General features: G+C 35.0%; 1 protein-coding gene across 1 annotated transcript; it reads right to left on the bottom strand.

Annotated features, from left to right (window-relative positions):
• Positions 1 to 277: 277 nt before the first annotated feature.
• LOC133645120 (receptor activity-modifying protein 1-like) lies at positions 278 to 15,962 on the bottom strand. The gene is made up of 3 exons (XM_062039979.1): positions 15,803 to 15,962; positions 6,295 to 6,421; positions 278 to 1,075 (listed from the first exon to the last, which is right to left on the bottom strand). Exons 1-3 carry the CDS (start codon positions 15,852 to 15,854, stop codon positions 820 to 822), a joined length of 435 nt encoding a protein of 144 aa, XP_061895963.1. The 5' UTR covers positions 15,855 to 15,962; the 3' UTR covers positions 278 to 819.

Raw genomic sequence — 15,962 nt, 5'->3', positions numbered from 1 at the left:
AGTACACTCAAAGCTGTAGTTGATCGCGCCCTTGCTGTATAAACATTTTGTAGGGCACAACCTAATGGCAACGATTACCTAGTGTTAAAAGCAACACACAGTAATGTATGCACACTGTCATTTAAAATGTTAGAATTGCAACTGCATGCATAGTCTACTATATAATACTTGCAAATGAGACAAGAGTTTAAAAAAAGATAACTAGGACAGCACATCTCCATGTAAAATGATAAAATAATATTTTGATCATTTTAAACATTTAACATTTATTAACAAATTTGAACACACACAAATACTGAAAATTGGTACTGTGAGTACTGGTATCAAGTCCTAGGTACTAGGAATTTGTACTGTATTTATTGAAATGCGAAAGGTACCCCGCCCTAAGAGTAAGTGAATGCAACACGTCATATTCTGCAAAATAGAAACAAAACATCTTGTGTCCACCAAGCAATACACTTTGGTTTGATTTGGTATGTAACACAATATCACTCCTTTCTTTTGTCAAAATTGCCAACATTATTCATCTGTAACATATGATTTTTTTGGTGCAAACTGGTACCCAATGCTCATTACTGGGCACTACCTAGAGGGCTGTGGTGGACACACTTCCGAATAATCTGTTTTGTGCAAGAGTGGGACTGGAATGGGAAGAATGCAAAATGTTTCTTTTCTAAGGTACTATGATGTCACACTATGATAACTAATTTAGCTATCACCATGGAAAAACACACCAGGGTTTTCCATTACCAACTTTACAGTGGCGAGCTGAACTGAACTGTACCACTTTGCAGAAATGTAAGGGGTCTATGCATAATGTTATAGAACTCCCTCCGTGTGTTTACTCCTCCACACCACGAGAGCAGTCACAAGAAGGGTGACCAATACCGGCACACCGATAAACGGCGCAAGGACTTTGGCCGACGGGTCATGAATGAGTCGTCCAGTCGGCGCGCAGTCGTGGAAGTACTTTCCATGGATCTCCACAAAGAAGCGGTCAACAATCTGATCAGGCCAGAAGCAGTCCATTCTCAACGCCACTTGGTAGGTGCAATTGGTCAGTCCCTCGTAGATCCTGAAAGGGGCACAGTAAACACTGAAGGTGAGAGTAGACAAAAACAACAGGACAGTGTGAGTCAAAAAGAAAAAAAACCCTGAACTGTCATGGCTCCTTTCACTGTGACACCAGAGGAGCATCCGGTCTTAACGCTGCTAAAAATATCCATGCGATGTTTGGCATCTCGAGAATGTCATGTAAGGCCTTGATGAACCATGCGGTAGATATTCTTTTCACACTGAAATATAAATACCGTAGTAATAGACCAATGGCAGAGATTTAAGAAAACATTTTCTTTACGTAATTTGCTGCTCCTGAAAATGAATCTGGCAGGTAATTCCCATAATATCAATTTATTATTGAGTAGTTGGTAGACAGTGTTTGGAAAATTACTTGATAAAACAAACAGCTCAATTTTTGTTTCGTCTGACATCACATGGACAAAGATAAGACCTTCTGGAGGAAAGTTCTGTGGTCAGGGGAAACAAAAATTGAGCTGTTTGGCCACAAAAAAATTAGAGTTGTAGAAATTATTGGAAACTCAAGACAGCCATGACATTATGGCCTTCACAAGTGTATATAAACTTTTGACCACGACTTTTATATATATATATATATATATATATATATATATATATATATATATATATATATATATATATATATATATATATATATATATATATATATATATATATATATATATATATATATATATTTTTATTTTTTTTTTATTTTTTTTTTAAAGTAGCGCAATATTTACTTTTCCAAGTAATTAATTGAATTTATTAAAGAGTAATTCTAATTCTAATCCTCTTACTAATTCAATTACTTTTTTGTCAAAAGTAATTAAAGTAGTAAGATAATTAGAATTACAATTACTGCTGTCTTGAGTTTCCAATAATTTCTACAACTCTAATTTTTTTGTTGCCAAACAACTCTAATTCTCTTACTAATTCAATTATTTTTGCCAAAAAAGTAATTGAATTAGTAAGAGAATTAGAATTAGAATTACTCTTTAATAAATGAAATTAATTACTTGGAAAAGTAATTATTGTGTTAATTAAAATTTTTTTGAAAAATAAAATAGAAATAAAAATAAAAATATATAAGTATATATCTATATATATATATATATATATATATATATATATATATATATATATATATATATATATATATATATATATATATATATATATGTATATATATATATATATATATATATATATATATATATATATATATATATATATATATATATATATATATATATATATATATATATATATTTACATATATATATAGGTCGTGGTCAAAAGTTTATATACACTTGTGAAGAACATAATGTCATGGCTGTCTTGAGTTTACAATAATTTCTACAACTCTAATTTGTTTGTGGCCAAACAACTCTAATTCTCTTACTAATTCAATTATTTTTGCCAAAAAAGTAATTGAATTAGTAAGAGAATTGGAATTAGAATTACTCTTTAATAAATGAAATTAATTACTTGGAAAAGTAATTATTGCGTTAATTTAAAAAAATAAAACTTAAAAAAATAAATAAATAAATAAATAAATTTAAAAAAAAATAAAAAAATAAAAATATATATAGGTCGTGGTCAAAAGCTTACATACACTTGTGAAGAACATAATGTCATGGCTGTCTTGAGTTTACAATAATTTCTACAACTCAAATTTTTTTGTGGCCAAACAACTATAATTCTCTTACTAATTCAATTATTTTTGCCAAAAAAGTAATTGAATTAGTAAGAGAATTAGAATTAGAATTACTCTTTAATAAATGAAATTAATTACTTGGAAAAGTAATTATTGTGTTAATTAAATTTTTTTTGAAAAAAAAAAAAAAAAAAAAAAAAAAAAATATATATATATATATATATATATATATATATATATATATATATATATATATATATATATATATATATTTACATATATATATAGGTCGTGGTCAAAAGTTTACATACACTTGTGAAGAACATAATGTCATGGCTGTCTTGAGTTTACAATAATTTCTACAACTCAAATTTTTTTGTGGCCAAACAACTCTAATTCTCTTACACATTCAATTATTTTTGCCAAAAAAGTAATTGAATTAGTAAGAGAATTAGAATTAGAATTACTCTTTAATAAATGAAATTAATTACTTGGAAAAGTAATTATTGCGTTAATTTAAAAAAAAAAAAAAAAATATATATATATATATATATATATATATATATATATATATATATATATATATATATATATATATATATATATATATATATATATAGGTCGTGGTCAAAAGTTTACATACACTTGTGAAGAACATAATGTCATGGCTGTCTTGAGTTTACAATAATTTCTACAACTCTAATTTTTTTGTGGCCAAACAACTCTAATTCTCTTACACATTCAATTATTTTTGCCAAAAAAGTAATTGAATTAGTAAGAGAATTAGAATTAGAATTACTCTTTAATAAATGAAATTAATTACTTGGAAAAGTAATTATTGCGTTAATTTAAAAAAAAAAAAAAAAAAAAAAAAAATATATATATATATATATATATATATATATATATATATATATATAGGTCGTGGTCAAAAGTTTACATACACTTGTGAAGAACATAATGTCATGGCTGTCTTGAGTTTACAATAATTTCTACAACTCTAATTTTTTTGTGGCCAAACAACTCTAATTCTCTTACTAATTCAATTATTTTTGCCAAAAAAGTAATTGAATTAGTAAGAGAATTAGAATTAGAATTACTCTTTAATAAATGAAATTAATTACTTGGAAAAGTAATTATTGCGTTAATTAAAAAAAAAAAAAAAAAAAATATATATATATATATATATATATATATATATATATATATATATATATATATATATATATATATATATATATATATATATATACATATATATATAGGTCGTGGTCAAAAGTTTACATACACTTGTGAAGAACATAATGTTATGGCTGTCTCGAGTTTCCAATTATTTTTACAACTCAAATTTTTTTGTGGCCAAACAGCTAAATTTTTGTTTCCTCTGACCACAGAAGTTTCCTCCAGAGGGTCTTATCTTTGTCCACGTGATGTCAAATGAAACACAAATTGAGCTGTTTGGCCACAATACCCAGCAATATGTTTGGAGGAGAAAAGGCGAGGCCTTTAATCCCAGGAACACCAAGCCTACCGTCAAGCATGGTGGGCCAGTTTTGCTGCCAATGGAACTGGCGCTTTACAGAGCAAATGGGACAATGAAAAACTAAATAATTACTATACTTTTTTTTTATCCAACCATAAATTGCGGGCCAACAAAACTGTGTTAAAATAATGTTTTTTCCACGATCAGATAGTTCTCAAGTTTAAAAGACATGCAGTTTTATGCAGTAGATGTAATTTTTCTGTCAAAATTAAAAGAACGGATAAACTTAGTAAAAACATAAAGTGCTTTTTTTAATTCACATTATTTCCAGGACAAGACATAGGCCAGGTCTGGTCCCTGGGCCTTGAGTTTGACACATGTGCCATATGATGTACAACACCCAAAACCAGTGAAGTTGGTACGTTGTGTAATTCGTAAATAAAAACAGAATAAAATGATTTGCAAATCCTTTTCAACTTATATTCAATTGAATAGACTGCAAAGACAAGATATTTAATGTTCAAACTTTGTTTGCAAATAATAACTAACTTATAATTTAATGGCAGCAACACATTGTAAAAAAGTTGGCACAGGGGCATTTTTACCACTGTGTTACATGGCCTTTCCTTTTAACAACACTCAGTAAATGTTTGGGAACTGAGGAGACAAATTTTTGAAGCTTTTCAGGTGGAATTATTTCCCATTCTTGCTTGATGTACAGCTTAAGTTGTTCAACAGTCCGGGGGTCTCCATTGTCGTATTTTTGGCTTCATATTACGCCACACATTTTCAATAAGAGACAAGTCTGGACTACAGGCAGGCCAGTCTAGTACCCGCACTCTTTTACTATGAAGCCACACTGTTGTAACACGTGGCTTGGCATTGTCTTGCTGAAATAAGCAGGGGCGTCCATGGTAACGTTGCTTGGATGGCAACATATGTTGCTCCAAAACCTGTATGTACCTTTCAGCATTAATGGTGCCTTCACAGATGTGTAAGTTACCCATGCCTTGGGCACTAATACACCCCCATACCATTACAGATGCTAGCTTTTCAACTTTGCGCCAAGAACAATCCGGACGGTTCTTTTCCTCTTTGTTCCGGAGGACACGACATCCACAGTTTTCAAAAACAATTTGAAATGTGGACTCGTCAGACCACCGAACACTTTTCCACTTTGCATCAGTCCATCTTAGATGAGCTCGGGCCAAGCGAAGCCGGCGGCGTTTCTGGGTGTTGTTGATAAATGGCTTTGGCTTTGCATAGTAGAGTTTTAACTTGCACTTAGAGATGTAGCAACTAACTGTAGCTACTGACAGTGTTTTTCTGAAGTGTTCCTGAGCCCATGTGGTGATATCCTTTACACACTGATGTCGCTTTTTGATGCAGTACCGCCTGAGAGATCGAAGGTCCTTAATATCATCGCTTACGTGCAGTGATTTCTCCAGATTCTATGAACTTTTTGACGATATTACGGACCGTAGATGGTGAAATCCCTAAATTCCTTCTTGAGAAATGTTGTTCTTAAACTGTTCGACAATTTGCTGACGCTTTTGGTCAAAAAGTGGCGACCCTCGCCGCGTCCTTGTTTGTGAATGACTGAGCATTTCATGGAAGCTGCTTTTATACCCAATCATGTTCCCAATTAGCCCGTTCACCTGTGGGAAGTTCCAAAATAAGTGTTTGATGAGCATTCCTCAACTTTCTCAGTCTTTTTTTTTGCCACTTGTGCCAGCTTTTTGGAAACATGTTGCAGGCATCAAATTCCAAATGAGCTAATTATTGCAAACAATAACAACGTTTTCCAGTATGGAACGTTAAGTATATTGTCTTTGCAGTCTATTGAACTGAATATAAGTTGAAAAGGATTTGCAAATCATTGTATTCTGTTTTTATTCACGATTTACACAACACTGGTTTTGGGTTTTATACTTTTTCGAGGCGGAAGACCCAAATGCTTGAAGCAGCAAACAATACTTAATTTTTTTTAAAGCTCCGTGATTCGTATCGTCATTGATTACAATTTTTTTTTTTTTTTTTTAAATGAGTGAGACTTAGCAGTAGGTCAACTTACTCGCTGGTGTCCGGCCAGCTGCACCACAGACCTCGGTCCACTGAGCCCATGTCAAAGTGGAACTTAGCCAGGCAGAGTTTATCGATCTCGCTCTCGTAGTGCCCTCTGTTGCAGCCGGACACGGATGCTACGGAGCAGGAGAAGAGATGATGATGATGAGCCTAACTTGCTGACTTGGCATTTAAATGGGAAGATTTAACAAATGCAAAGTCAGATTTTCCTTTCTTAGCCGCAAACATCACTGCAGAAGACAACGCTCAAGAGTTCCCTATTGCTCTTTAAAAAGGTGGGTGTCAAATACGTGCAATGTAAACCAGGGACATCAGGCTGATAAAATCCAAGTTAATACTGCCAAGCTTACTTTGCACTGAACAGGAAGTCACGGTTTGCACTATTTATGCTGTGTCGACAGGAGAGTATGTTCCTCAAGTGAGTAAAAAACAATCAGTGATATCTATTGCCTAGTTTATTGATAACCACACAGGACATTGTGCAATGTTTGGTGTACAATAAAAGCCTGTTTTGTTTTAATTTTGTAATCATGGCTTAATAGTATTTTTTATGATTGTGGGGGGGCGTGGCCTGCGGACCTGCAGCGAAGCGAAGTGTGCCAGGACCGGTTTCGAGATTAGCGACAGGTGCGTGGATGGCACTCCTGGCCTGGCTTATCTAATCACCGGTCGCTCTGTTAAAGGGCAGCAGCCGGGAAGGAGAGGGGTGGTTGATGGTGGAGAGAAAACCCGAGCACGAACGAGAGTGAGGGCGAGACGGACAGAAATGACTGAAAACGAACACAAAAAACATTTATTGCAAAATAAATCATTGTTCATTGTTACTTCTAGACCTCCACCCCAGATCCCACCTCACTCCTACCCACTTCTCCAAAGCAGGCTGGCTCAGGGTGGAGGACAGAGTTAAACAACTTGCACTGAGCCTAGTCTATAAAATCCGCTACACCTCCCTGATACCGAAGTACATGTCAAACTACTTCCTTAACGTAAATGACCGCCATAGCCACAACACCAGGGGGAGCTCCACTAACCACGTTAAACCCAGATTCCGATCTAACAAAGGTCTTAACTCATTCTCTTTCTGCACATCAATATGGAATGCGCTCCCAACAGGTATAAAAGAAAGGGCATCTCTATCCTCCTTCAAAACCGCAATAAAAGTTCACCTCCAGGCAGCTACAACCCTAAACTAACACCCTCCCCGGATTGTTAATAATCAAATGTAAACAATCAAATGCAGATACTTTTTCTTATGCCTTCTGATCTCTCTCTCTCTCTCTCTCTCTCTCTCTCTCTCTCTCTCTCTCTCTCTCTCTCTCTCTCTCTCTCTCTCTCTCTCTCTCTCTCTCTCTGTCCACTACTTGCTGTCCATATCCTACCAAGTCAGACCTACAATGTTCCAAAATCCATTTCTCTGTTCTCAATTGTTGATGACTGATGAAAACAACCAAACCTAACCCCCACTCCCCCCTCCACACCCCGGATTGTAAATAATGTAAATAGTGCAATGTGATTATCTTGCGTGATGACTGTATTATGATGATAGTATATATCTGATAGTATATATCTGTATCACGAATCAATTTAAGTGGACCCCGACTTAAACAAGTTGTAAAACTTATTCGGGTGTTACCATTTAGTGGTCAATTCACTGTGCAACCTACTAATAAAAGTCTCAATCAATTAATCAATAGAAGATGAACGATGTCCGTAATTGGTGGTCTGAAGAACCCGGAAGAGCAAGTCTTCCACAATGATATTTGCGTGAATGCTCCAAAGCATTCACACATATGGTTTTCTACACCAGTGTTTTTCAACCATTTTTGAGCCAAGGCACATTTTTTGCATTGAAAAAATCCGGAGGCACACCTCCACCAGAAATCTTTAAAAAAACGAAACTCAATTGACAGTAAAAAGTCGTCGCAATTGTTGGATATGACTTTAAACCATAACCAAGCATGCATCACTATAGCTCTTGTCTCAAAGTAGGTGGACTGTCACGACCTGTCACATCACACCCTGACTTATTTTGAGTTTTGCTGTTTTCCTGTGCGTTGTGTTTTAGTTCTTGTCTTGCGCTCCTATTTTGGTGGCTTTTTCTCTTTTTTCTGTATTTTCCTGTAGCAGTTTCATGTCTTCCTTTGAGCGATATTTCCCTCATCTACTTTGTTTTAGCAACCAAGGATATTTCAGTTGTTTGTATTCTTCTTTGTGGGGGCATTGTTGATTGTCATGTCATGTTCGGATCTACATTGTGGACGCCGTCTTTGCTGCACTGTAAGTCTTTGCTGTTGTCCAGCATTCTGTTTTTGTTTACTTTGTAGCCAGTTCAGTTTTAGTTTCGTTCTGCATAGCCTTCCGTAAGCTTCAATGCCTTTTCTTAGGGGCACTCACCTTTTGTTTAGCATTAGCATTAGACACTTTTTTACCTGCACACTGCCTCCCGCTGTTTCCGACATCTATAAAGCAATTAGCTACCGGCTGCCACCTACTGATATGGAAGAATATTACACGGTTACTCTGCCGAGCTCTAGACAGCACCGACACTCAACAACAACACATAAATTGGAGACTATAATTACTGGTTTGCAAAAAATATTTTTAACCCAAATAGGTGACATTAGATAATCTCTCACGGCACACCAGACTGTATCTCACGGCACACTAGTGTGCCACGGCACAGTGGTTGAAAAACACTGTTCTACACCACTCAGTGGTCTAGTGGTTAGAGTGTCCGCCCTGAGATCGGTAGGTTGTGAGTTCATACCCCGGCCGAGTCATACCAAAGACTATAAAAAATGGGACCCATTACCTCCCTGCATGGCACTCCGCATCAAGGGTTGGAATTGGGGATTAAATCACTAAAAATGATTCCCGGGCGCGGCCACTGCTGCTGCTCACTGCTCCCCTCACCTCCCAGGGGGTGATCAAGGGTGATGGGTCAAATGCAGAGAATAATTTCGCCACACCTAGTGTGTGCGTGACAATCATTGGTACTTTAACTTTAACTTTAAACTTCTTCTTCTTCTCCAGATTTTGGCAGGCTTCAAACCGTTCCAACTTTAAACTGTTCAGCCTATCTGGGAATCGCGGGATTTTCCCTTGACAAATTCAAAAAATTCCTAGATCTCCCAGAGTTCACGGTTTTCCGGGACATTTTTCCCATTCTACCTTCAACACATTCCACCATTCTGGAAATTTAGAATATCTTTCCTCTTAATTAGAACAAAAAAACAAAGTTGTTTTTTTAAATGAAAAAATTTCCTTTTTTCCCGAAATTCCAGGAATTTTGGAATACCATTTTTCAATTCAACATTTCTCAAACGACCTGAAACATTTCAACACCAACCATTTCAACTCATTTAGACCATTCAAGTTTTTTTTACCATTTTCCCAAAAATTCCAGCTTTTCCCAAGATTCCCAAATTTTTTGGAAACTCCAATTGAAATAAATGGGGCATTCTTCAAAGTTCCACAACTCCTACATTTTTCATTTGATTCAAACTGTTCCAACTTCAAAATATTCAGCCTGTTTGGGAATTGTGTGCTCCACTTCAACAATTCTAAAAATAATTCCAGGATTTCAGATCAACTTCCGCATGGAGCATTCACACGCAATTCCTTCAGGAATTGCCTCATCTAGTTAATATATAATATTTTATTATGAATTTTTCCTCAACAGATCCCCTATTATATTTACACAGAGGGGGGAAAGGGTAGCTATTTATTGACTTTTACCTACATTTTTATAGCATCAAACACCTTAAAACAGTGGTCCCAACCACCGGTCCGTGGACCGATTGGTACCGGGCTGCGGCCGCACAAGAAATAAAAAAAAAAATGTAAAAAATTTTTTTATTTTTAAAATTTTTTTTTTTTAATTAAATCAACATAAAAAACACAATATATACATTATATATCAATATAAATCAATACAGTCTGCAGGGATACAGTCCGTAAGCACACAAGATTGTATTTCTTTATGACAAAAAAAAAAAAATAATAATAATTTACTACCCCCCGGTTTTCAAATTTTCAAGCATTGACCGGTCCGCAAGTACAAAAAGGTTGGGGACCACTGCCTTAAAATACACCGCAAAAGCAGACAAGGTCCACATAATCTAATTGGTTCCACCCTGCAGAATGGTGAATGGAAATTGGAGTTACAGGAAGTGGAATTCAATGAATTGCAATTATTTATTTAGTTTGCCTTTTCTTTGGCCCACCCCTATATAGTTATTTATTTTCTCTGCCTACAGTAAAAAACAGCATCTATCTATATCTTGACAAAAAAACAATGACTTGTGTGTTGTTTGGGAACAGTTGGTAATGGTTATGTGCTGTAAAACTTTCCATGAACTCAACTCACCTTAATGTGTGTTCCACGTCTTCGATGAAGAGAGCAGTTATGATGTTGGTTTACAGAGTAAATAACTAAAAACTATGGTTTTGGGCCTTTTTTTCTTTAAACGCATATATTTGTCTAAAAATGGCCAAGGACACGCATTATTGTGGGTTTTCTGCACGTCATCTTCATCACTAATGGAAACATCTCATCTGTGGGAAATAATTCCTCTGCCATATTTAAGTATGTTTTTTTTTTGTTTTTTTTGTCTTCAGCTTGAAGCGTCCCTCTGTCTCCGACTCCTATGTTGTCATGTGACATGAGTGTGTGACTGTTAAGATGTTGCTTACTTGTTTTGATGTCTCGCCTTATCTTGCCTCTGATTGGCCAGTCCGTAATGTTTTGTCCTAACCTTAGCCAATTGTGACTCATCATAAGAACACCAACCAACCAATCATCATGGATTTTCTCCGAAAGTATGGATTTTCTCATTTATCCAGGTCATTGGATTTTCTCCGTAATTTTTGGCCTGGATTCACAGTCCATTTTCTCTCTTTGTAGCTTGTAGCTTTGATGTAAGCTACCTTGCTACATGTGTCTAAAAGGAGCTAACCTACAGGAAAAGCTACTCGTTAAAAAAGTAGCTAAGCTACCGCCAAGCTACTGGGAAATGTAGTTAAACTACATAGCTTAGCTATATGTAACTTGTTACACAGTGCCTATATGTTAGTTCCCTTCAGGTTCTGGGCAATTTGACAAACCTGACTAGCATGTATGAATGCCCTGCAGCACTAAATGGATACTATGTTGATTTAGTCACATTGACAATTTATTTGGATCCCGTGAACCTCTTCATTAAGTGTATTGTATGCAAATTCAACTTCAGCTGACTTGATGCTAGCTCAGTGGCAGTGGTGTGCCGTCCGGGCCAGCAAGACCTTCTCTGCTGGCCTAACATAAATCATGATCATACATTAAAGGCTTACTGAAATTATTTTTTTTTATTTAAACGGGGATAGCAGATCCATTCTATGTGTCATATTCGATCATTTCACGATATTGCCATATTTTTGCTGAAAGGATTTAGTAGAGAACGACGATAAAGATCGCAACTTTTGGTATCTGATAAAAAAAAGCCTTGCCCCTACCGGAAGTAGCGTGACGACACTGGGGGAAGGACTGTTCATATTTTCCTATTGTTTACACGAGCAGCGAGAGAGATTCGGACCGAGAAAGCGACGGTTACCCCATTAATTTGAGCGAGGATGAAAGATTTGTGGATGAGGAACGTTAGAGTGAAGGACTAGATGCAGTGCAAGACATATATGTTTTCGCTCTGACCGTAACTTAGGTACAAGCTGGCTCATTGGATTCCACACTCTCTCCTTTTTCTATTGTGGATCTCGGATTTGTATTTCAAACCACCTCAGATACTATATCCTCTTGAAAATGAGAGTCGAGAACGCGAAATGGACATTCACAGTGACTTTTATCTCCACGACAATACATCGACGAAACACTTTAGCTACGGAGCTAACGTGATAGCATCGTGCTTAACTGCATATAGAAACAAAATAAATAAATCCCTGACTGGAAGGATAGACAGAAGATCAACAATACTATTAAACCAGGGACATGTAACTACACGGTTAATGCTTTCCAGCCTGGCGAAGGTTAACAATGCTGTTGCTAACGACGCCATTGAAGCTAACTTAGCAACCGGACCTCACAGAGCTATGCTAAAAACATTAGCTATCCACCTACACCAGCCAGCCCTCATCTGCTCCTCAATACCACAATAATGCAATCCAATTTCAAAACCAAACCCGTCCCAGCGACATTAAGAACAACAATAAACAGAGCAATTGAGGACACACAAACATGACACGGAACAATCCAAATGTAGTGAAAAATGAACATTATTGACAACAGCATCAATATGAGTAACAATTTCAAAATAGAAGTGATTAAAAAACCCTCACTGATATTATCATTAAAAATATTAATACAAAATAATAACACAATTAGAAATGAACAATAGTGTCACAGTGGCTTACACTTGAATCACATTTCATAAGCTTGACAACACACAGTGTCCAACATTTTCCACAAAGATATAATAAGTCATATTTTGGTTCATTTAATAGTTGAAACACATTTAAATAATGGATTCCATATTCCAATATATGACTCATTATTATCTAAACTAAATGCAGTTTGTTCTACTGATATCATCTCCATAGCTTGTGTGTACCAGTCAGTATGAGTTGGACTATCAACATCTATCCATTTTTTAAATATTACCCTTTTTGTTATTATGCATATTGAAAGAAAAACATTTTTACTCTTTGATGACACGTTACTAAATTGATGGAGATCCCCAAGAATACAAGTTTGCAGTGTCATTGGGATGTTTATATTAAGGAATGTGATTGCTTCTTTTGTTGTTTTCAACCATAACTCTTTTATTCTCTGTCATTCCCACAATAAATGAACACAAGTTCCTTCAGCTGCCCGGCACTTCATACATAACTTGCTATCTACTACACCAATTTTAAACAGCTGAAAAGATGTAAAATACAATCTATTCAATATTTTAAATTGAGTCACCCTTTTTTTAATGCTTCTAAAGGGCTTATTGGCATTTTTCCAAATATCATTCCATGATATGTCTCTTTCATCTAAAATGTTTAAGTCCATCATCCATTTCCGAACACATGCATCATTTGCATTTCTAGTGTGGTGTTCATTTATTACTCCATAAAATAGTTTAATTAATTTCTTAATTGTATCTTGATTAAAAAGTACATCTTCCAGTTGATGACTATTTAAGGACATTCAGAGGATATGCATTTATTTACAGTGTGTTTTAAAGAGATAAAATGTAAAAAAAAAAGATTTCTGGGTATAAAAAAAACAACAACAAAAAACGCGGTCAGCCGACCCCGGAAACTAGTTAAGCTGTCCTGGCGGTGAAATGGTTTGCCCACCACTTCCACTCCAATCAACCAACTACGAGCGGTACCAATGGCTTACACTGCAAAAACTGAAATCCAAGTAAGATTAAATATCTCAAATAAGGGTGACATTTGCTTATTTTCTGTCTGATAAGATCATTCTTCTCACTAAGCAGATTTTATGTTAGAATGTTTTATTTGTTTTAAGGGTTTTGGTCCAAAATGATCTCAGTAAGATGTTACAGCTTGTTGCTGAGATTTGATGACCTATATTGAGTAAAACATGCTTGAAACTAGAATATCAAGTGTTGCAAAGTTTTTTTTAAAGTAATAATTGTTTTATTTCAAGCATGAAAAAAAAATCATGACTTTGACATAATTGTGTCTCATATTAAAACAGATGACAGCCAAATGGACTTTGCTGTTTTTATTTTCAATGAAAAAATATAAATAACGTACTCATATAGTAGTACACTTGTTATTAGTGAGAATATACTTATTTTAAGGTACTTTTGGGTTCATTGAGGTTAGCTAATTTTACTTGTTTTGGAAATTCTTGACAAGCCAAATTTTCTTGTTCTATTGGAAGATAATTTTGCTTGGTTTAGCCCTTTGAGACACTTGTGATTTAGGGCTATATAAATAAACATTGATTTAGGGCTATATAAATAAACATAGATTGATTGATTGAAAATACCCCTAATTGTTGTATTTTTTGTTCTTGTTTTTGAGCACTGACGTTTTGCAGTGTATATGGCATCAAATGGCCATTACAAATTGTGAATTCAAATATATGTTTTCACATTCAATATGTTTTTTACAATTATTTTTGTTTTGACAGTACCACGTCCGACGCAGGTTTATTGATTTTTAAATGTGCCAATTAAATAGCCCGTTTTGTACACTAGTGACAAATTAAGTTGATTCAATGCCCAGCAGTGAGCAAGTGTGTTTCTGTACAGTAATTTTCAAGCGGTGGTCATGTGGCGACATAAATTATTGTATTTTGAGAGGTATTTATTGAAGTCAGACTAAGCAAAGAGCGGCCCGGGGGCCATTTGCGGCCCGCAGCTAATTGTTTACCGGCACGCCACACATTCTGGAAATACTATTGTAAAAATAAAAAAGAACATTAAAAAAAGTGGAATGAGGTGAAATCTAACGAGAAAAAGTTGCAATGTTGACACAAAAGCTGCCATGCAGGCTGTTTTTTTTTTTTGTGTGTGTGTCTTCATTTTTCTGTTTTTGCCATTGCTCAAAAAAAAAAAAAAAAGACAAAAAATCCATGTTATAATGAATCATTTTCAGGGCTCCAATTATTTCAAATATTTCACTTTAAAATGTTTTATGTGGTAAATATTGCATATATTGTGTAGTAGCCATACAAAAACATCAACGTTTTCTTTGACAAAAGCGCATAAAACGAAAAAAACAATAGTTCCAGCATAAAATGGACAGATATATCTGAAGTTGATCTCGTAACTTAAGTGTTGAAAGTAAAAGAAAAACCTAATAAAAATGTATCACTTTATGAGTGGGGTACCTTTTGGATCCCAAATATATTTAGTGATTTTTTATTTATCTTTTCACTGTGATTACTCAAAAATATGAAATAATTAAAATCAATGGTGTCCTGCATTATTGATCTTTTAGGGCTCTAATTACTAAATACTGCATATTTCAGTTTTACTATAAAAAAACTAAGTTGTTTTTGACAGAAAAGCCATAAAAACATTGTTTTAAAATGCGTATTACTTTATATCAATTTGAAGTTGATATAGAGATTTATTGTAAGCGTTAAATAATTAAAAAAAATAATAATCAGACTTATTTTTAACATTTTAATGACTGAGACCCTAAAGGTAAAATAAATAAAAAATGCATATATTTTGTTATGGTTTGAAAATTAAAAAGATCAAAATGGCCCCCACATGCTTTAATTTTTCCGTGTGCGGCCCTCAGTGGAAAAAGTTTGGACATCCCTGAAGTAAGCCATCATTGAAAGCCTAGGTGGGAAATGCACGGCCCGCCACTGCTCGGTTGTCACTGCAAGTTGAGGCTCAAACCACAATAGCTGCTTGAGCAGGCGACGCAAATAAAAACTCGGTGTTTTTGTGTGCACAAGCACTTTCCAACAGCCAAACATACACCATGACTCACAAGAAGACCTTAAAAAGTAGTTTACAGATACACACCTGTCATCACCATCACAACACAAGCTGCCCCCAGTAGCCATGTGCTTTCCATGATGAAAAGAAGCAACTCCGTTAGTGGCCACAGAGATTTTCTGTGCGTATTTCCCTCTTAGATAAAACAACTGACTAACTCCTACAAACGAATGTGTGCTCAAGCAAA

Source organism: Entelurus aequoreus, linkage group LG01 (assembly GCF_033978785.1).
Source record: "Entelurus aequoreus isolate RoL-2023_Sb linkage group LG01, RoL_Eaeq_v1.1, whole genome shotgun sequence".
Taxonomy (NCBI): domain Eukaryota; kingdom Metazoa; phylum Chordata; class Actinopteri; order Syngnathiformes; family Syngnathidae; genus Entelurus; species Entelurus aequoreus.
This window is presented reverse-complemented; position numbering and strand designations above follow the sequence as displayed.

Excerpts from the sequence above, each read along its gene's own strand:
- LOC133645120 (XM_062039979.1), bottom strand. The coding sequence starts at position 15,854 with ATGGAAAGCACATGGCTACTGGGGGCAGCTTGTGTTGTGATGGTGATG. Across the intron at positions 6,422-15,802 it reads TGTTGTGATGGTGATGACAG|CATCCGTGTCCGGCTGCAAC; the intron begins GTGTGTATCTGT and ends CCTGCTCCGTAG. Across the intron at positions 1,076-6,294 it reads AGCTGGCCGGACACCAGCGA|GATCTACGAGGGACTGACCA; the intron begins GTAAGTTGACCT and ends TGCCCCTTTCAG.